The sequence below is a fragment of the Phasianus colchicus genome, chromosome 3 (genome assembly GCF_987193195.1).
Source record: "Phasianus colchicus chromosome 3, bPhaCol1.hap1.1, whole genome shotgun sequence".
NCBI classification, from domain to species: domain Eukaryota; kingdom Metazoa; phylum Chordata; class Aves; order Galliformes; family Phasianidae; genus Phasianus; species Phasianus colchicus.
The window spans coordinates 3231771-3254549 of record NC_143438.1 but is presented as its reverse complement, the minus strand read 5'-3'; the positions used below and the strand labels follow the sequence as shown (position 1 = coordinate 3254549).

The window sequence follows — 22779 nt, the reverse complement described above, 5'->3', positions numbered from 1 at the left end:
GTTGAACTGTGGCTACACTGCCCTTTTTAATACAGACAAGGCTTAAAGTATTTGGAAGCCAGTGGAGAGCTAAGCAGTTTGTACATAATGCCTTTCCATTTCTCCTGTTGTCAAAAAATGGGCTATCATTTGCTTTGCAAAAACTCCTGTAACTCACAGCCTTCTCAAAAGCAAACAGAATCTTGCTGGCTCCTTACAGAAAATAGTTCATTTATAAAGACTGTAGTGTTACTGATCCTTTTGTTTATCATAAGAACACACAAGAACATGAAAATCTTGTAACTTTGGATTTTAAAAACTGTATACGCTTGTGTGTGCAACACTTAACTGGTGAGAACTTGCATCTGCTGGTTAGGATTTACAAATGCTTTATTGAGGTAGCCTAGGATTACTCTAACAAGCATGCAGAAAACACAAGGCATAACATGTCTCTTCTTCTGACAGCAAGACAGCAATGGCCTCTGTACCATAGCAATAAGAAATGGAAGTCTTGTTCAAAGCCAACACCTTACTACCAACTTTGTTGTTGATACTTCAGCATTACGATGTGAGACTGGAAGTTAGATTTTGGCACATTGCACTTTCTAAGTGAAAATGTCTGAGATCAGTAATGACCCTGCTATGTGTCTGTGCTGATCATTAAAATTACAATACATGTTCCAATCAGAACAGGATTGAAATACTTTACCAAATAGTATATGTATATATATTCAGTTCAGAAAATGTGGTATTTACATCATGGAATTACAAAATTTACTGGAGCTTTCCAATTTTCAATTGAATCTGTGTCCAAGATGATCATGTACAGCTGTTTGTGGATTGATATCCAACAACCAGTACTCCATGTCTGTAAAAGCACAGGTTATGTAACTAGGTTTGTATACAATAATTGCCATTGCACCTCTGCAATTTGAACTAGCCTAGCAGGCAATATTAGCAAAGAGTACAAAGATAAAAGCTATGGGCCTGAATTTTCACATATTGCTTCACTCTTAGAGGACGAGTTGGTAAATCTACAATTGGACATCTCACACAGAGTCAGACAGAGCCCATTTCAAAATCTCAGTAGGTATAGTGAAACAAACACAGATTTCCACTAATAAAATAAAACTTATCAAAGAAAGCTGCTGTTGAATCCAGCATTTAGTAATACAGATACTTCCCTGAAGCTGGCTTAGCTCACTTACATTCATATGAAGTAGAAATAAGGTACACATTAGGATCAAGGAAGTGGTTAAACACTCATCTCCTATTAATGTCAAAGAACCTTTACAACTTAACCACTGAAGATTTTGAGACCAAGGATTGGAGACAATCAGGGCAAAGCAGTCTGGCAGGCAGTATCATACATGAATGAGAAGTCTTAGAGTTCTCATTTTTATTTAGTTTTCATATAGGCTAACTTTCATAATAGGAGTCTAATGCAGTTTTATTGACTGTCATTTTACAGAGAAGTGGGCAGGGGCTGGGGATAGGAAGTTCACAACACAAGCATATTGCCTTTATACAGTACTTTGAAACATGGACATCCTGAGTCATCGTGGCACTAACTCTTGTGTCAAAAATGGCATCTGAGAGGCCATTATCCCAATCAGGTATAGAAAGTGCATTATACATAAATTAACAAGATAATCCAACAGAGTATTTGGAAGATGTCTTCCAAAGCAGCAGGACAAATGACAAATATTTACACTTCTGTGAGGCTATTTAAAATAGAGCAGCTTAATTAAGAATACAAAATTGCTTGTGGTTACATAAGATAAAATTATGAGCTAATTCTGGATATTCTTTCATTCTAATACCACTGAGTTGTGGAAATGGTGATGAATGAAGGAAACGACCATCCAGGAGACCCGGACAAAATTTCAAAATGCAGGACTTATCCCTCCCTGCAAAGATTTCTGCCAGAATCAGTACCTCATGATTACTCAGTAACACACATATCAGAGCAGTAAAACATTTTTTCTTTAGTTTTCACTTATGAAAGGCACTGATCCATTTCAGCTGGAGTAGAATTAGCAGGCAAGAGGCTAACCGTTGACTTTTCCTACATTAATTTCATACAACATAAATACTGAATCCCATTAATGAGGCAAAAAATGCAGCCCATTTTGTCAAAAGTATTTACTGGGAAATAACAAATTATGGCATAACAAATTATTTATATATTAAAAAAAAAGAATACTTCTTGCTTTAGCCTTCCAAAAATAATATTTTTTTTGTAACAGTCTACATGAAAAAATAACAAGGAGGCATATTTTCCCTTCATTATGCACTCTTTTAATATGAATGCGGATTTAAAACTGTAAGTGCAGCAGAAAAGCTCCCAAATTTCTGACATCGTGGGATGTCACTTCCTTTCCATCCAAAATCATTCTACAGTAGGCCCTGTGAACCAAGTGGTTTCTCTCAAATTTTACAGAAGACCTTTGTTCAAAGAATTCTCTCTCAGTTCCTCCTTTCAGGTAAGTCCTGGCTCACAACTGTGTTTCCTCTTGCTCCAAAGAATGTGGAGGGACATGGCAAGATGCTGGAAGCGATGCTAGTTTTTGAAGCTTAGGGTGTTGAAGAGGTTTTGGCTTGTGAAATGAACGTCGGCTTTGTACACGCCTGGCTGCAATGGATCTGTAATTTCCTTGTACATCAAGCAACATTTTCTTCTCTCTGGGCTCCTTCATGTAAGGGTCTTCCAACTCTTCAGGTATAAGTAGAGAATTCTCTTCTTGTGAATTCTCTGACTTGTAGCTAACTTCAGAACAATAACCTGAGTTTATCGTCTCTTTGTTATCTGTATCTGCATCTGTTTCCCAGAAAATATCAGGTACACTTGGGTCACAAGAAGCTATGTACTCGGAGACAGTAGAAAGAGAAATATTCCCTCTGTTTTCCAAGGAAGAATAGTTTTGTGTCCAAGGCATTTGAAGACAAGATGGAAAGAAATGGAGGGGATTCTCTGAAACACTTTCATTTTGGTTTAGTTGGTCAGATGTGTAAGGAGAATATTTGTCATCTGAAGAGGAGTATTCTGTCATTTCAACATCTTGGTCCATATCACCTAGAGAGTACAATTAAACAGAAACGTTTGTACATACATATATACTTGTATATTACTGTTCTGGCTAATGGGCTTTTCTTTTGGCTATTCTTTATGAGTGTCTTATTAAAATGAGTGTTTAAGACCATTTTTGAGCTGGGGAACTGTACCTTGTCCCTGTTTCTGTCTTGAACAACCTAAAATGAGCCTTTTGTCCTCGTTGAGAATCAGGCAAAACTGAGTTTAGTATCTGCAATGAATGCAGCCTGCTTCAATACTTAGGAGATGGAGTTATCATCAGGTTATTATAGTGCATCGTTATCTTGAGACATTTATTCCTAATGCTTATGAAGCAAATCTTTTGAAAGAAATTGCACTCTTTAAATAAAGAAACAGAATGTTTCACCAGAAAATCAACTTAGTCTTAACTGTCATCTGTGATCTTTTTTTTCTTTAGACTACATAGAGACTCTTCACGTTTCCACATTTGGTTTCCAATTTACTTCGGTTTTTAAAATCTATTAATTGAAATTTCAATAAAATTTTCCTATTAGGAGAATTTTATTAAGTATGTAATTGAGAGGACTGTTTCTGAGAATAATCAGAGTCCCAGATTACTTTCTCAGGAAACCTAACTTCCCAAAATACTTCTAAAGAAACACAGCACTCAAAGCCCACAAATCCTGATATTTCAAAGATACCTGCACAAAAACTCATACATAGCAGTTTCTAATAATACAGTCACTTATAATATGGCAATAGAAGTGAGGAAAAGAATAAAGGTTAGAAGTTAAATTTTGGAAAGTATTATGGTCAATAATTTATGACAAGCTAAGTGGGAAAAAGGAGAGGAAGACTTCAGTGTGGCTAAGTGTCAAGAAGTTTTCCTTTTAGAATACTGCTTGTTATTCAAGTTTTAATAAGGACATCAGAATTTAACTCACAGCTCTTTAATTAATCCGACATTTCTTTCAAAACACTGTTTTAATAAAACAATCAAAGATATGTTATATGAAACTGAATAGTCAAACAAATTCATCCCTACAAGTTTCTCCATTAAAGTGATAACTTTCTGTAATTACACTTGAACTAGCACACCTTCTGCAAGACAGAAGCCAGAACAGAATAAAAGCAGAACTTCCTTTTCTCTTTGTTTTCCAAAGATTGTTACATTCTTTTCAAAACAAAATTATGCAGTGTTCACTCTAATACTGAGATCTTTGTCTGAAAAAAGTTTCATCAATTAAGCACTTTCAACTTGCCACATTCCTTTATTTGTTGATGAACAGAATGCACTAGGTCATACATACAGTAAATCATGGATTCTACGAAAGCTAGACAACTGCCTGTCACTTTTCACTGCATAATCAGTGCCCTATGTTCCATTCAATTATGATGGTTGAACTGTGACCTGACCCACCTCATTTACTGCACTGACTCTGTAGATTATAGAAATGAAGGCTGATTTTATGGTGTGGAAAATTTTCACAGAGCAAGAATTAAAGGGCAACTGGGATATTTATATAAAACCAGAGTTGATTTATTTTTAAACCTCTAAAACATTAGAGACAATATGTTATTTACTGTAACAAATTTAATTATTTACTGTGTCAAATGTTTTTCTGCTTCTAAAATAAGATATGGATTAAGAGAAATTTAGACCTCTAAGATCATCCAGTACAACCATCCACCTATCATCAACATTTCCCACTAAACCACATCCCTCAGTACATCTAAATGTTTCTTGAACAGCCCTAGGGACAGTGACTCCACTATTTCCCTGGGCAGCCTGTTCCAGTGCCTGACTGCTCCCTCAGAGAAGTGGCATTTGCTAATGTTCAACTTGAATCTCCCCTGGTGTAACTAGAGGCCGTTCCCTCTGGCCCTATCACCAGTTACACGAGAGAAGACGCCAACACCCAGCTCACTACAGCCTCCCTTCAGGTAGCTATAGAGAGCAATAAGGTCTCCCCAGAGTCTCCTCCAGACTGAACAGCTCCTTCAGCCACTCCTCATAAGACCTGTGCTCCAGACCCCTCACCACCTCTGTTGCCCTTCTCTATACACGCTCCAGGGCTTCAATGTCTTTGTGGTGAGGTTTCCAAAACTGAACACAGTATTTGAGGTGCGGCCTCACCAGAAAGAAGTACACAGGAATGATCACCTCCCTGCTCCTGCTGGCAATACTATTTCTGATACAAACCAGGATGCCAGTGGCATTCCTGGCCACCTGGGCGTACTGCTTTCCTATGTTCAGCCAAGCATTGGCCAGTACCCTTAGGTCCATTTCCTCTACACATTATTCAAGCCACTCTGCCCCAAGCCTGTAGTGTTGTCTGAGGTTGTTCTGGCCAAAGTGCAGGACCCGGCACTTGGTCTTGTTGAACTTCATCCCATTAGCCTCAGCCTGTTCAAATCACTCTGCTGCTTCTACTGTACGCCAAAATATAATAGAGTCCAGTGAGGTAAATGACTCATCTGACCTCTTATAGGCAAAACGTATCTTTTGACATCAGCAGATGGACTGTTTTTATGTTGTGTCATCCTATCTTTGCTTATGCATGAAGACAGTCCTGACAATGTTACTTGAAAGAACAACTGTTTTTTTAAGAATTTGAATCAGAATTATGCCGTTTCAGGGAATTCAGATATGAGTTTTATCTTCTAGAACTCACTAACCAATAAAAATGAAGTCTCTTGAAACTGGATACAAAAACATTTGGATGTTAGGAAAACTTCTTGCTTGGCATTTTAGAATTTACAAGACAAAACAAAGAGCAGTAATATTTTCTGCTCTAAAAATGGTAAGGCTTTTGACCTCAAATAGATGGGCAGGTTCCCTGTGGGAGGAAAATAGAAAGAAGTTTTGTTATTCAAATAGAAGGAAAAAGTCAGGAAATAAAGAGACGCTGGGAGAAGAAAAATCAGAAAAATAATCTTGTCGGTACTCAGGCTTGATACTGATTGAGTTTGATTAAAAATAAAGGTGATAATCTCTTTTAAAATATTACATATGTGTTGATTCTGGGAGAAAAGGTCTGGGTGGTTCCTCTGGGCCATCTGCTAGCAGGAAGGAATCTATTGATTTATTGCTGAGCCGGAACGGAGTGAGCCGTCTGAAGTTGTTTGGAGAATATGGGATCTGCACTCGGGCCCTTTGTGATGGTACCACAGTATCTTCACTAGACAACCATGGTGAGAACTTCATGTAGATGCTTTGATCATCATCAGCTGAAAATACTGGGTTATCAATTCCTAAAAAAATTCACGAGTGACAAATACAGTTAATCAAAATGATTTCTTGGTAACACAGGAAGGTGCTTTGCAAAAGAGGAATAAAAAAAAATAGGCAAAAATGCTATTATATAATCAAAGGTTGCTTTTTCTGGCTTGGTTATAGCTATTTATTTTGGATATTTTTTTTTTTATATAGTGAAGAACTGTATAAAATATGCAGTTATGATTGAGATATCTGGAGAAAATAAATAAAATTGCCAAAAGAATAAACTAACTCATTCCCTAAGCAAAACAAATCAAAACATGAAATAGTTGCAGAAAAAATCAGACCAAATACATAAAAAAGAAGGAAAAGATGAGCAAAAAATGCAAAAAATGAACTGCACATCTCCATGAAGGAACAAGATGTGTGTGAGGGCACTGAAACAAGACATAGAAATAAAAGGAGCCTGTTAATATAAATACCAAATTCACAGATAAAGAAATTGTAAAATCAGTCTAGGCCTGCATTTTGCTAGTCACTTACTTCTGGTTTGATTTCTGTATGTCTTTATAAATATTCAAATGTGGAATTTATCACTGGGCAGTTAAAATATTGTCTCACCCTGACTGTCACAAAAGTACAGACATGAAGATTTTTCTTCAGTGTACGAATGGCCTTACATATGCTGATAATTCAGACACTAAAGCGCTAAAGAGATACTAAACCTCAACACCATACAAATCACATCATATACTATCTCTTATATGTAGTGGTTTACTTTCAGTATGGTATTTTGGAGCCTCTTGGGTCAGGAATTCAGGTCCAGTGAATATTCCTAAATATCTGGAAATCTGCACTTTTCAGTGACTTCTGTAGGTCTGCAGGGAACTGAGGGACTTGTGAATTTAAGGAATACTGCATGAAAGAAGAAATATGGAAGATATCATTGCAAAGTACTTTTATGCAAGTAGAAAACAATTGGCCTGGTGATGTAGGATAACATTAACATTTTCTGTTGCTGGAGATAATTTAGATCTGGGTTAGGCATCATTTTCACATCTCCTGTCAGTATTATCAATAGCAATAGCAAATTTGATGCTCTCCATAATTTCATATACTTGAAATTTGTTACCTTTGCCATAATTTAAGCAAATATCAACCCTAAGAGAAGAGACCCAATCAAAACAAACAAACAAGCAGAAATACAGGCTAAAAATGCAGCATTTCTAGTAATTATTTTTTATATTTGAGTAAAAAAATTCTGCATGCAATTAATATTTTTACCAGCAGGGTTATCTGTGAAATTTTGCTTGGTCACATTAGCCAGAAAATCAACTCCTTTGCCTAGATGCAAAGTTTCATAATCATTATTTTCTTCTGCTTCAGAAAATTCCGAATCTGGAACAACAGTAATAAAAAACATAAGCCCAGTTTGATCACAGATTTCTATCAGTTCTAATGAAAAAGTGAAAGAGCATTACTATACTGGTACAGATACCAAAGAGAAAGGCAAACTTTAATTAACAGCTGTAGCACTGGCATGACTGTGTGAATGTATTTGCACACTGCAGTTTGGGTACCAATTATTTTGAGAAACTCAGCAAAGCTTTCAGCCTTTCATTGTTACCTGGTGTTAGGATAGAGATTTCACATTCTGAATAGACTGTTGGCTAATAGAATTGTGTATTTTTCTGAGTCTGAAGGAAACAAACTTTCGATGTGCGACCACTGCTGCTGTTATATTTTTTGTGCCTTCCTTGCTCATATGTTGAGAAATGTAGTCCCTTAAAATACCTTGTTACTGCTTTTTCATTGTTAGAATCATAGAATCATACAATGAGGGTTGAAAAGGACCACAATGATCATCTAGTGTCAACCCCCCCTGTTATGTGCAGGGTTGCCAACCACCAGACCAGGCTGTCCAGAGTCAGTTAGACAGAGGTTGACATGGAATCCTGACTAATTTCAAAGCTGATGAGGTCACTGCTGCTTCTACCATCATCACATCAGTTTTACTTCAGATTCTAAAGCACTTGTTAAATATGTCCTCCAAAGAAGTCTTTCTTTTTTTCCAATAGATGATGACTTACATGCACAGTCCTTCAACAAGACAGCATTGAATGAACTAATTAGAAGTCTTTGGAAAACACTTTCTATGCAAGGATGTTCTAGAATGTTATGTCTATTTCAGCCAGCACGTATTGCCCCTGTCAGTCAAAGTAATGTTCAGAAGATGTCTTAGGTAGCATACATAAAGAAAAAACTTTGCTTGGATCTAAAGAGAAAAAAATGACTCTCTCTGCTTTACTTCAGCTTTCTTTGAGATTAAGAGTCTGAATAAACATAAGAAAGACCACAAGAAAGGGTTAGTTCAGTGGGCTTTAAATCATAATTCAGTTTTTAAGTGGCACATACTTATGAAGGATTCACCAGTACTCAAACTGACATCTGACAGTTTTCTTTTCAAATCTACCTTCTCTCCTCAAGTTCTAACTTCAACCCAGCTACAACTCTGATTCAGACTCTTCTAAATAAATAGGCGTTAATTCAAATAACATTTCCATTCTGACTGAACTTGGTATGGCGTGGTGTCATGGATGGGCATATCTTGCTGGATGAAAAAAATAAACAAACTTTAGCAAAGTTTGCAACTTATCTAAAAGTAAGCTGAAAGTTCAACTATGTTGCAGCCAGCGTATTGTTTTGTTTTGTTTTCAGGATTTGAACAAGGTATTTTACAACTATGAATAAGAACACTAATTCAAGACTGATTTGTCATCCAACAGCCTAGTTACTAGATACTAGATACTAGATCTAGATCTAGTTACCTAGATACTGTTTTAAGTATGGACTAGATCCCTATTCTGTGTTACAAGTTATGACTAGAAGTCCCTCCCTAATAGCTTCACCACTGCATATAATTAAATTTTTTAAGGGATTATTTACAGACAAGGTAGCTGATGAAATGCTACTGATCTAAAGGTCTTCTTACCTTTTTCCTTCAAAGTATAATCTTGTACAGGATTTTCTGAAGGTATTTTTCCATTTGGTATGACATTGCTGTTTCGCTGAAAGAAAAGAAACAAATTAAATGAACAAAAATGCTACCAACATCCTAGAGCTAAGACACTAACATTCTTTGAAATCACTGTTGAGCAGCATTACCCTGATGTCTGTTGCAATCTTTTTTTGAGGCTCAATATTATTGTCATTAATTTGCTTCTCTATATTGGTACAGGAAAAAAAAAAAGGAACTTGGTCTTTTCACATGATGTAAGTTCCTAGATTCATGCAAATTTTGTGAAATGGTAAATGCTACATCTGTCCTGGAAAAGCTCCCCACAGTGTTCTAGCATGGTTCCAAATCTGCTATTTCTCAAGCGATCAAAAAACTCTCAACCAAAAGAGTCCCAAAGCATGGAGAAAAGCAGCATATGAGAAGATGCCTCTTGATTCATAGCTGAATCTTTTCTTGCTTAGACCCTTTAAGTTACTGAAAATCTAGAGGACAGAGATAGATGCAGGACATAGGAGCCTTGAGAATTCTCCCTGCCCTCCCTTTGTTCTGTATACTAGGTGGCTACATCTGGGTCCTTGTGCAGATATTTTACCCTTTTTTGGCCCCGTTCTCTTTTGTGGATTTTATTCAGCTTCTTGGGATGATTTATTCCTAGTTTAGTACTCTTGAAAGATTCTAAGCGCTTCCTCATTGTCCTGTGGAAAATCTCCTTGTCTTGTTTCTCATCTTCATTGTGCATGATCTCGTGTCGACTGTACAGATGTTTGTGCTGTTATGAGGAAGGGAAGACAATATTCATTTATTTAGAAATAGAGCTGGAAGCCATATCAGTGCATTCAGCTTGTGTCATGAAAACAAAAACAACAACTTTTAAGAATGAACCAAAGCATAATCTAAAGGCATTCTATTTTTTTTTCCTCTTTCCTCGTGTAGGAATGCATGATAGTCATTCAAAGTAAGCCTCTCTCTGTAATGTCTGAACCACTTTGATCTATACAATCCCTTCATTCTCAACTTATATTGGACCTAATTCTGTATTGTGTTAGCCCCACACTCAGACTAGACCATCTCTGTTTAAAAGGCCAGTAGATAAGTGCATTAGTATATACACAAAGAGCCTAACTCCCTCAAGAGTGCAGTTTGGAGTTAAGATCTTTCCTTCTGAGTTTTGCTTCCATATTTTTGGTTTCTAATATCCTAATTTTTGGATTTTAAAACATACTAATGCAAGTCTTCTGCTCTCACCTCCTGCCTGGGCTTATATAGGTACTGTTGTAGGGTGTGATGTGCAACTGTGTCTTCTGTGTCCCTAATGCTTTTCCTCCTCTGCTCTAAAGCTTGCATGTCAAGGCAAACCGGTCCAGCCTTTTCTCTCCTGAAGAAGAATAAAAAACAGAAACAATTTACAGATGAATTTCATATAAGTAATAACTAAATAAATACATGTCAAAACTGGTTGAATCAAAATATCTAATACGAAAAATGAGAAAAGTATTGATTTTGTCATTCAGGAGGTTGTCAACATTTATTTCCCTATTTATATGGCAGGTGGGCTGTTGTGTGAATGAGACAGGAAAGAATTAAGGAAGCAGCAATTTTTTTCCTTGACTCTCCCCTAGTCTTTTCTGGAGCAGACACAGAAATGCTGTCTGGTTCTATCTACAGCAATTGGTGAACAAAAGGTACAAGAAACAATTCTAATGTGGTACTCTGCTTCATCTTACCAACCTTTACTTCAAAATTTGTTTGCAAAATGCAACAGAATAACAGTAATGATAGTATTTTATCACCTATTTTATGTGGGAGGAAGAAATTAACTGTAGTTCATAAAATTTGGATGGAGCCCCTGTAATTCACTTTTTTCAGACATAGTAACTATCTTTTTTGCATTTCATCACACATAAGAAAACAGAACAGAAGCAGAAGACACAATCAATCAGTACAAGTTACTTACAGTAAATAAGATACAGAACTTTCTACAGTACTTGGACGTGGGGTACTGAAATCCACATTCACCATGTTGTCTGTACTTGGAGAACGTATAAATGCTAAGGAGCCTCTACGCTCTCCCTGGCCAAAGAAAGAAACAAGACACATTACAGCTGTAAACACCTGCAGTAAAAATGGGATCAAAAAATGCAGATCATATGAAGCTGTTATACGCAAATGGCACAAGAAATAAGAGAGAAGTTGCATTTAGTAAACGATAACAAAGTTTCTTACTTTATTTTGCTCTTAGGATTTCTTTAAATAAGTGACATCCCAGTGAATAAAGCTAAGAGAAAAGGCTTTCCAATCTTGTAAATCAGTTTTAGTGAGGTGAGTGATTTGTTAGGCCCAACCAGTTTGAAAACTATGCCCTTGTGCTTTTGCAGGCTAACTCCGTCCTTCAGGGATGGACCCTTTACTTTGTACCACCTCACAAGCCAAGCACATAGGAATATATATGTGTAAAATTTTAGGACTCCAAACATCACTGAACTAACAGCAGTGTTTTCAAAGACATCGCACTATGTTTTCTATTCTCTACCAGACTGGAAACAGCAAAAGTTACGTAGTGATATAAGTCTACAAGACTACTTGTAGGTTATCTGGTGAAGAGATGAGATATTAATAGAATCATAAAACCATGAAATGCCATGGGTAGGACTGCCAACCACTAAATCAGGCACTATATCAGGTTGCCCCAGGGCCCCATCCAACCTGGCCCAGAATACTTCTAGGGACAGAGTATTCACTATTTCTATGGACAACTCATTCCAGCACCTTTCAACTCTCTGAGTGAAAAAATTCCCCCCAGTATTTAACTTAAATTTTTCCTCTTTCAATTTAAAACTCTTCTCCCTTGTTGTATCATTATCAGACATTGTGAAATGTCTGTCTTCCCCCTGATTATAAGCTCCTTTTAAGTACCAGAAGGCTGCAATGAGGTCTCTCTGGAGCCTTCTCTTTTCCAGGCTGAAAAAGCCCAGCTCTCTCAGCCTTTCCTCATAGAGATGCTCCAGTCCTCTGATCCTCTTCATGGCCCTCCTCTGAATCCACTCCTACAGCTTTGTATCTATATTGCAAAGGTAAGCTTTGTAATCAGTTCTGAAACTGGCATTACAGAAGTGAGTTTCTGGGAAAGCTCAGATTTCTATCTTCATAGTTTTCCCTACCATTTGCACAGTCTTTTACTTAGGTGGAAGTTAACTGTTGAGAGACCATAGTTATGTAAACTGTTGTAGCAGAAACACTAAGTCATGGCCTAAAACAGGGATGGAGCACCTGGTGGGAAGGCAGGACCAACCCAGGGCATGCAGTGTACCTGAGTGATTGGAAGGGGTGGAACCAGGATCCACCTCCTCCTAGACCTTATTAAAGGGTTGGTAGTGGAAGCAAGCGTATCTTGCCAGAGGTTTTCTGTAGGTGAGCAGCTTTTTTCCTTTGTGTCTGCAGCAGCTGCACTTGGGCTTACCATCGCTTGCTGCAGCCTAGGACTCTGCTACCCTGCTGTCATTGCTGTGTTTTCCATATCATTATAGCGTTGCAACTGTAAACATCTATGGTTTATATCAGAGCAGAAAATAATCATGTATTAGACCTCTTGTATTTTAACATCATGATTTTAACAATGTTAAATCATGTATTTTAACAATGTAGTAAAGAGTACGGTCTCCCTTACTCAATATTGGAAGAGATTTTATCTATGTTTTTTCCATCTACATTTCATTCTCTTTACATTTTTGAAGTCACAGAGAACAAGTCAAACAAATGTTTCCTTGTACTATGGTAGCTCACATGCATGTTACGCTAGAACAGATGTATTCAACTGCAAACCAAGCCTGTCCTGTGGTTAATCCCCCGCCCCACCCTATCATGCTGTTGTTTCTGTCCCATTGAGTGGCCTAGCCTTGCCCCCAGTGAGCATCCATCTTTCAGCAATGGCCAAACCAACAGTGTACTATTTACACTGCTTGAGCTGGAACCATGACCTTTTTCATAAAGGAATTTGAGAATAGGTTTCAAGATTGTTGAAAAAGTCATTAATTTTTGTTATATTTGTGACTCTATTGTCATTTGACATAAATACACTATCTGCAGATTTTCAAGAGGAATGCATGTAGTTGCAAAATCAGATAGTCAACTCAAAAATCCAATCATGCCTATTCATTAGGCTTCCATAAGACCTATATTACCAGAGAAAGATATCCCTCACTTCACAATCATGCCTTATTCTTGTCATTGCTCTTTGGCAGTATGTACATTTGTGAATAACTGCTTTCAAGGATTAGGTATAGGAGTAAAATTTCATCAAAAATCCATGCCCTTGACTTCAGCAAAGCCTTAGGGACCGTCTCCCACAGTATTCTCCTGGAGAAGCTGTCAGCCCATGGCCGGGACAGGTATACTCTTTGCTGGGTAAAGAACTGAGTGGAGGGCTGGGTCCAGAGTGTGGTGGTGAATGGAGTTAAATCCAGCTGGCGACCAGTCACGAGTGGTGTTCCCCAGGGATTGGTATTGGCCTGTCCTCTTCAATACCTTTACTAATGACCTGTGCGAGAGCACTGAGTGCACCCTCAGTAAGTTTGCAGATGACACCAAGTTGACCAGAAGTGTTGATCTCCTGGGAGTAGCAAGGCTATACAGAGGGATCTGGACAGGCTGGATAGCTGTGCTGACGCCAATGGGATGAAGTTCAACAAGCCCAAGCAGTGGGCACTACACTTTGGCCAGAGCAACCCCAGGCAACACTACAGGCTTGGGGCAGTGTCTGGAAGACTGTGTAGAGGAAATGGACCTGGGGGTATCAGTTGATGCTTGGCTGAACATGAGCCAGCTGTGTGCCTAGGTGGCCAAGAAGGCCAATGGCGTCCTGGCTTGTATCAGGAACAGTGAGGAACAGTGCTGCCAGCAGGAACAGGGGAATCATTTAACCTCTGTATTCAGCACTGATGAGACTGAACCTTGAGTACAGTTTTGGGCCCCTCGCTGCAAGAAAAATATCAAGGCCCTGGATCACATCCAGAGAAAGCAACAAAGCTGGTGAGGGGTCTGGAGCACAGGCCTTATGAGGAGCGGCTGAAGGAGCTGGGATTGTTCAGTCAGGAGAAGAGGAGGCGCAGGGGAGACCTTATTGCTCTCTATAACTACCTGAAGGGAGGTTGTTGTGAGCTGGGGGTCGGCCTCTTCTCTGGTGTAACTGGTGATAGGACTAGAGGGAATGGCTTCAAGCTGCACCAGGGGAGATTCAGGATGGATGTGAGGAAATATTACTCTGAAAGAGTGGTCAGGCACTGGAATGGGCTGCACAGGGAGGTGGTGGAGTCACTGACTCTGGAGGGGTTCAAGGATCGTTTGGACATTGTGTTGAGGGACATGGTTTAGTGAGAGCTATTGGTGATAGGTGAACCATTGGACTGGATGATCTTGTAGGTCTTTTCCAACTTTGGTGACTCTATGAAACTTTTTGTAGAACCTGGAAAACTTTAAATTTCTTAGTTTGTTTTTAGCAGATGAGCAAACATTTGTCAGTAGTTTGCCTTCAAGACACAATCTACACAAATATTATTTGAACTCATCAAAAGACAGCCTCCTTGTATTATACAGTATATTAACGTACAATGAAAAAGGCCATTCTTCCAAACAATTAATAATCTAACTTAATTTTACACTAGCGTATGCTGTTTATGACATTATTGGGTAAAGATTCTGCTGATAAATCTGCATAGCTTAGCAATCGGTACAGCCATTCACATCTGTTAAAGAAAAAAATGTAATGAATCTACAAAACAGATTCAGCAGTGAATCTGAGCATGTGTACCATGCTCATCAACATCTAATTTTCCTCCTTAGAGGTGTGACCCAGGAAACGCTTTGGGATAGAAAATTTGTTCTCAAGCAGTCTGAAAGCTTTATGGATAATTTAAAAAACATAAATCTGAGGAAGTTGTTTATTTTGTGAAGCAATCCCCAATTTTCACACTAAAATAATTTCTGATTTTGATCTTATTTTGCAAATTTGATATTTGAAATTCCGTGTTTCACCGTAAGAAGTCTAACAGGCTGTAGTACATTCACCAAAAATGACATTATTATCAGTAGTGGAAGTAAAAGAATTTATTTTAATTAATGAAACTAACTAGTCTATTTCTCAGCTGTAAAATAAAATAAAAAAAATAAATAAATAATCAAAAGAAAAAAGTACATTCAGAGATTAAGGCCTTAGAATGATTATCGCTTCAGAGATCACTTTGCAACATTCCTGTTTAAAATTATCCTTTGCACCGTGTGAACGCTGCATACCTGTGTTGATCTTAACTAAGCCAGCCAACATAATGATGAAGAAGATAAGGAATTCATACATAATCTGTTAACATTGTTTTGGTTTGGGAATGATACTAAAGTAGAAAGGCAGTAACCTTCTTTCATTTAGTAATTTCTGTACTTTACCCAGCAAGTCATAAGTTTCTGTGGTTGCACTTACTGTCATTCTAATCCTAATTTTTGAAATGTAGGTATTATTCTGCCATTGAAATAAATTGCTCTCTTGCTGATCTCTCTTTTTTTTTTTTTTTTTTTTTTTTAATAATAATGTGATCTTGCATAATAAGATAACACTAAAGTCAAATGTTCACACTACATGGAAATAAGATTCTTTAAATCAGATTTGTTATCACATATAGTTGGTATTTGATAGGGAAAAGACAATATTTTACCTGATCCATTTCCAATTGCAGTCTTTCTTGATGCAGTGAATGGTAAAAATTCTTAATATAAAATTCTTCAGAAAAATCCAATAGAAAAATATACCAACATATGTATAACATACTCATATTGGGGTTCAGGCATAATACTGAGAACTATGGTTACCCAAATGGGTGGTAACAAGACTCATAACTCTTAAATTCCATTTAGATAAAACAAATGAAAAGTTTTGTGGTTTTTTTTTTTTTTTTTTTTTGACATCTCCTGCAAAATATCATCTTTAGATTACACTGTAAATTAAAAAACAAACAAACAAAAAAACTAGAAAGGATAGAAAGGAAAAAAAGTAAAAAGTATTTATAAGTACCTCAGCCACATAGCTAATTGCATCCTTCAAGTTGAGTTCATGGAAAACATTAAGGATTTGGTCTCTTGATTTTTGAGCAGATCTTCTCATCAGGAGTTTACTGAGGAACTTCCTATCAAAATTGGACCACCTGATAATTTAAACAAACCATGTTAAGGGCAGCAAGCAATTTTAGTGTTAAATTACGAGCATTCATAATTTATCAGGAAAGATTATTTTGTCAGCTAACAGCACTTAGAAAATGTCAAGCATAAAAATGTGAGGATTTGTATTTCAAAGCTTTTCAAGTAACAGCTAAAGAAAGGAAAAACCTGGAACAGCTAGTTACGCAGCTGACACTAAGCATTTAATAGGTTCACTTAACAAATACTACTGCAGCAGCACAAGTGCTATGATTAATGTATCCCATTTCATAGTCATAGAACATTTTATACTCTGGTAAATCATGCCACCTTCTTTTTCACTCATGATTATTTACTATTATACTTAAAATCTTCATTCTAAAAGTTCAAGTTTCTTTCCTTTATTAGAAGGAAAAGTACTTTTCCACAGGTGTATTGTGATAACCCAGGCTAGAAAGCCAGTTTCTAACCGTTCTACTCCAAAAGCACTGAGAGAGGGCCTCATTTCATGCTATTTGGGTACTCCAGGAGATAGAAGTGGTACATGTTTGCTGTGATTTCCACTTCCAAGATCGTCTGATAGTAAGATATCTGTCATTTTGTGCTTGTGCTCCAGAATTGGTCATTATTCCTCTTCTCTAGCCAGAACATCTGAAAATCAGTTTCCAGGCTGTTGCACCTGAGCATATCACTGAAAATACTGGGATACTGCCATTTCTTTGAAGAAGTAATATTTCCATATATATATATAACCTAGAAAAAGCAGACTTAATGTGGTCTCATTCAAAATACATTTCTGCACACTCTACTGAGAACCTTCGTTAAGCTACTAACAGAAGGCTCTTGTTACTCAAGCATATTACCTTCTGCCATGTGAGAAGACAAACTGTAATCTGCCACTTTAAAAATATTTAGTTCCACCTTTAAGTCAATATTTCAGACCTGATGATGTATTCCACTGCAATGTAATCTGCTGAAATTACTTCCTAAAATGTATGTTAAAGACTAAGATTATCAAAAGAAAAAAAGATGTTCTATTTGGGATGACTAGTGAGAATTCTTCACTGCATAAATGGACACCAAACAAAAGAAATATGTATTATTTCAATGTGTAATTGCAGATATTATGGAGGGATATATTATAAGATAAGTTTCATGGCTTGCCTCGAACTATTGATCTTCTTACTTTGTATATTAAATGCATACACACACACACACTGTATACTTCTGAATTGAACTGGGGGAGAAATGAAACAATGACAACTGTCTCCATGACTGGGTACAGTCAGGTGAGCAATTTTGCTTGTTATCAGAAGTAGCTAGGTACAATCTAGCTCCAGCCTAGAAGTTGTTCACCTGCATGAGTATAATGCTAAACCTACACTATTTTCAGCTTCTCAAGAAGAATTAGAGGAAAGTTCTGCAGATGATTAAGGCAACTGAACGACTTTTGGACTGGAATTGATGTGTTGAGTCAGAACATCAGCAAGTCACAACTATGTGTGTCTGCATCTATGTTATGACCTAAATCCAGAGAGACAGTAACAGTCTAACCCTAAATAACACTGTTAAAGAAGTCCAGATTTAACATTATTTTTTGACATTTGTTCATCTTGCTCATGGAAGTCTACCCCTCTTAATGGTAGTTCTTCACATTCTTTTATGAGAATAGTGTCTGTATCATTCAGGTGAATAATTTTTCTTCTCTCAAGATGAGTAAGCAATTGCAGCTGACATACTTGCTGTCCCTAAATTCACAAGCTTACAGGCTTAAAAAGTCATAATTTACATGTAAGATTTCCTAGCAGTATTTCAAACATTACAAGTTAGTTACTGCTTACTTGTCTCTCAGATAGTTATGTCCTATTTGTCCAGAGATGTCTTCTATAGCAGAAAGGATGTGATCAAAGGCCTAGGAAAGTAGAAGTGGAGTTAGTATCACATACATTAAAGGCATCATTATAAAATATCTATATTTATGTCAGGTTAGACCAAGTAACACTGTAGAAAATTTTTATTGCTGCCAAGCAGATTTTTTTTTTATTTCTTTACAGAAAAGCTTACTACCATATGCCTTTCCTCAAAGGTCTGAGCCTTCTAACAACTCCTTTGCAAATTCACTGACTATTCATAATTTATGAATTACCTCAGCAAGAAGGTACTTAAGCCTTCATTTTATTGACATTCAGTTTTAAGACTCATTGTCAACTCATTTTACATCTCCATTTCTACCCTATAAAGTAATGAGTCATTATTAGCATTGATGATTCAAGTTAGTTGAAAGTATTTCCTAATACTTTTTTTTTTTTTTTTAGGTTTTTCAATATTTTCCCCCAAGGCAGACGTAGAAGTCATTCCTTTAGTACCCAGAGCAAAATGTCATAGTTGATTTATTATCACATTGTTGATAACAACCCTGAGGACTGCAACTTTTGAGTCAAGACAAGGCAGCTGCAGTAGAATTTGATCTTTTGCTTTATATACTTGTTAACATTTTATTCTCTATTGAACTGATTACTACAGAATAGCATACCACTTAAATAACCACGTGTGATATCAATTATTTCTGCATTTATTACTAGTTACTGTTTCAGGAGACATCTGACATAGAAATGGAGAAAATTACATTATAAATAAGGTGCCTCTCTCCTACTCTCTGGGAATGGATAGTGCTCTCCTTAAAGGCTGCAGTTTATATTCCTCCATGATGATATGTGCTAGAATATTGTGGTGAGTCAGTTAACACAATGAAGTGTGAGGATTAACATTACTGTTCAGATCTTTCTGCTCAGTGACACACAAAGGTATATCCCATGTCAGATAGAATATATTTCTGGAAAGAAACTACTGATTTTCAAATAGTAAAACATCAAAATCTTATTTCTGGGCAAACACTGTCTGTAAATGAAGCAACTTTTCTGCTGGATACTAAAAACATAACGTATTTTTTCAGTAGTCTTTAAAAGGATTCCTCAGAAATAAACTCTGTTCATTACCAAGTTGTTGCTCCACTTCAGGTAACCTCCAGCTTGAAAGCAGATTAGAAGGTTCCACAAGTACATATTAAAATGTTTGATGAAGACATAGCTGTGTAAATCTGCAGAGTTACAAATTAAACAAGATGTCTGATAGTCTTACAACCTGTTGTGTGAAGTGAATTGTAAAAGATCCAAGGAGTCATGTTTCAGAATCTCTTCAAAGATTAAATAAATGTGGGTACACACACCATTCAAAATGGGACTAAAAATATTGCCATTAATCTGGGATTGTATGTCATATGCACACTGCAAGGCCTGCTTTCATTTCATGTCCATAAATATACAATAATTAAGAAGGAAAAATAAACTTTCTTTCACATGCTTTGCCCTATCTACCTTCAATCAAACATCTTCCTCTTTTAGATGCAGAGAAAGAATATTATTCCAGCTGTTTCCCCAGTTCCGCCAGTGAATTTTCAAGCAAATGAACAGAAAAAACTTCTGTTGAGTATCCTTTTGTTGGGCTCAATCCAGTAACAAATTACAGTGAATGCAGTAATTCTTGATAAATTTGAAGGCTTTTGCTGTGTAAATATGAATTTGATTGCCTCCTTTCTTCCAGAAATTATTTTTCTTTAACCGTTTTCTCTCTTAAGACATTCTGTAAGAATTCAACTGATGCCACAATATTGTTTAAAAGTATCTTACTCTTCCATGAAGTTTCTCATTGAGTTTTGGCTCTCTGTGTTCACTTTTCTTCACTTTCAGCCACTGTACCAAAGGCTTGATTGTCAATCCCTAGGCAATGAAACATGATAATAAATACTTAGGGTATTAGATTTTCCTCCAGCTGAACAGTGCTAAATAGAGTGGTTTTATACATGTTTATGCTGTTTATCACACTATTCTATTTAATCCCTCTCTCCATTAGAGGTAAAATAATGCAGTACCCACTGCTACTGTTACGAAGGCTTGAAAAGGCATCAAACAGTAGGAAAAAACATATCTTCTATGTAGCACTGTGAGGCTGAGAATATTTCCTGTAGTAGTGCACGTTTGTTTTCCACACACATACATGATTTGTTACGAAAATTAAATTCTCAATACATTCTTGAAGTATACCAACTTTCAAGTTGGTATGTACTGACACGTCTGCATTTATGTTCATATTTTTTTTTTTTCATCCTCAAATCGCTGCTTTGTTGTGTAAATACTTCTTTGTCCCACTGCTTATTGCCATATTTTAAAAGAACAGCTCAGGCTCACTCAGGTAGATCAGCTTAAAGATCGTATTTGCCAATAAATAGAACTGTTCCCTATAGTTATTCCTATGAGATGAAGGATGTTTAGTCAGATATTAACTTCAGTACTATTAATACCAAGCAGCTGAGACTGAACATTTTTTAGCACGGAGGAAATTGTGTTTTGTCCCTTGTGGTTCCGTATGAAAACATAAAATAGGATCTTTGTTACTAAAATTACAAAGTCAATTATGCTTTCAGTTCAGTGAAACAATACGCAACCTTCAGCTGAGAAGGCCTAATACTTTTCAGAGACTCCTTTTCCTTGCAAGAAACATGCATAGGAAGAAAAATTACCTGGAAAATAACAGTAAAAAACACAACAATGATAGTTGTGCTGACAAACAGGTTCTTCTCTTTCACTTTTTTTGTATCCAGAAGTGCAACCAGAGCAAAAGCAACTGCTCCACGTAGTCCACCATATGACATCACTACCTGGTCTATTATCTCCAGTTGGACCATTCTGTAGTGGTTGAGAATCCAAGTCTGTAAAACTACCCCTATAAAAAGCAAATATTGACATGACTAGAAATGCTCTTATTAAATATCAGTATCTCAACAGTGTGTTACAGAAACAGTACAAATTTCATAACAAATTCTTTACACTTTCTACTTCATCCACTCTACTTCTACACTGCCAGGTAGGCTGGGGCCACTTTGTATCTTCCCCTTCACATATAGCCAGAGGAGTTAGAAGAAGCATATTCTACAATCTGGCAACCCTTCTGAGAATGCTGTCCTTTGATATGAGACAAAAATTTTTCTTCCTCTAACATAGGTGCTGAAGGTGAAATGTGCTGTTCTTTGAAATCAATGTCTGAGAAATAACAGAACTTCTGCACTGTAGAAAATTATATATACAGGATATTATAACACCAAGAAATACCAAAACATAAAATTGTTGCAACCCCATTGATTTAGAAAGCATGGTAAGTGTGGTACTTTTTACAAATCATACTAAAAATGTCATCACTGTCAGTGCCTTCTGCAGAGTTGTATTGTTATGCAAATATCATCTTCAGGTCTACAGATGAGATATAGCCTTCTGGCAATGCTTGACCTAGAGTTCTAGAAATCATGATATCACCATGAAGAAGGAAAGATGCTTCAGCACTCCTGCGAGTGGCACAGCATGTGCATCCCACCACAGCAGCCCAGGACCATTACATTTGCCAGAGCAAAAGAAATACTTCTATTTTCAGAGAACTTGGAGGTTATACTAAGGAAAGAAAAATATATATCACTCTGAGAAAGGCCTCTGATGAAGGGGACCTTGAAAATTAATTCACATCACCAATCTAATTCTCTGAGGATATGAAAGCTGTAATCACGTACAAAGACAAAGGCCCAGTATCACCAGACTTTCAGTAATTTATCAAGGTCTAAGTTTAATTACTTCCCTGGATACATATTGTCATTGCTGAATATTTACTGTTTAGTGCTGGCTCATATTACAGGATGGTTAACAATTAGTTCTAGGAATACAGCAAATGATAAAGTTTAGAAAATGAAAACCTGTTTAAGCATATTACACACCCTAATTAGTGAGTAGGAGCAAAATTAAAAATGGTTATAGACTATTTAGAAATGAGGACATGGTACTAGATCTTTTATTCAGCTCATTCAGTCTGAATGTGATCACAGAGTTTAGGAAACCTGCCAGCTATGTAGGTGGCTCAGCTGGTACATAATTTAAATCAAATATTCAAATAAACAAGAAAATTCCAAGATGTGAGCACATGCATGAAATCAAAATGTATGTCACTCGTTTTGTTTCAGGCCTTTTGCTATTTCACAAAACAGTCATAAAATTGTAGAAGTATGCATTTAGGCAAAATGTTATTGTGTATTTTGAATGTTTGCAGACTTATATAAAAGTCCAGTACATTGACAGTATGTAATCCTTACCTGCCACACACTTATTTACTCAGTTTTTCACCAGCCCAGAGAATTATTTCTCACGCCAGGGAACCTGTAGTGTAATTCTGTATGGTCTTACATCACTGTGCATCTCAAATCTGAAGTCAACCATAAAATTAGCTTAAGACAAT

The 22779-nt window shown here is 36.8% G+C and overlaps 1 protein-coding gene across 2 annotated transcripts in view; it reads right to left on the bottom strand.

Annotated features, from left to right (window-relative positions):
- Window positions 1-2249: 2249 nt before the first annotated feature.
- The window catches only part of SLC9A3 (solute carrier family 9 member A3), a 55813-nt gene continuing 35283 nt past the window's right edge, over window positions 2250-22779 (bottom strand). The window contains exons 7-16 of one of the 2 annotated variants that reach the window (XM_090138313.1): window positions 21026-21228; window positions 20136-20225; window positions 18291-18361; window positions 16328-16457; window positions 11228-11343; window positions 10519-10648; window positions 9866-10042; window positions 9247-9322; window positions 7539-7652; window positions 2250-3055 (exon numbers count right to left, since the gene is read on the bottom strand). In XM_090138313.1, the coding sequence (XP_089994439.1) occupies window positions 2478-3055; window positions 7539-7652; window positions 9247-9322; window positions 9866-10042; window positions 10519-10648; window positions 11228-11343; window positions 16328-16457; window positions 18291-18361; window positions 20136-20225; window positions 21026-21228 (1685 nt within the window). In that variant the 3' untranslated portion in view covers window positions 2250-2477. Of the gene's footprint in view, window positions 3056-6041; window positions 6290-7538; window positions 7653-9246; window positions 9323-9865; window positions 10043-10518; window positions 10649-11227; window positions 11344-16327; window positions 16458-18290; window positions 18362-20135; window positions 20226-21025; window positions 21229-22779 lie in introns of those variants that run through there. The other variant, XM_031608312.2, reaches the window with a different exon arrangement.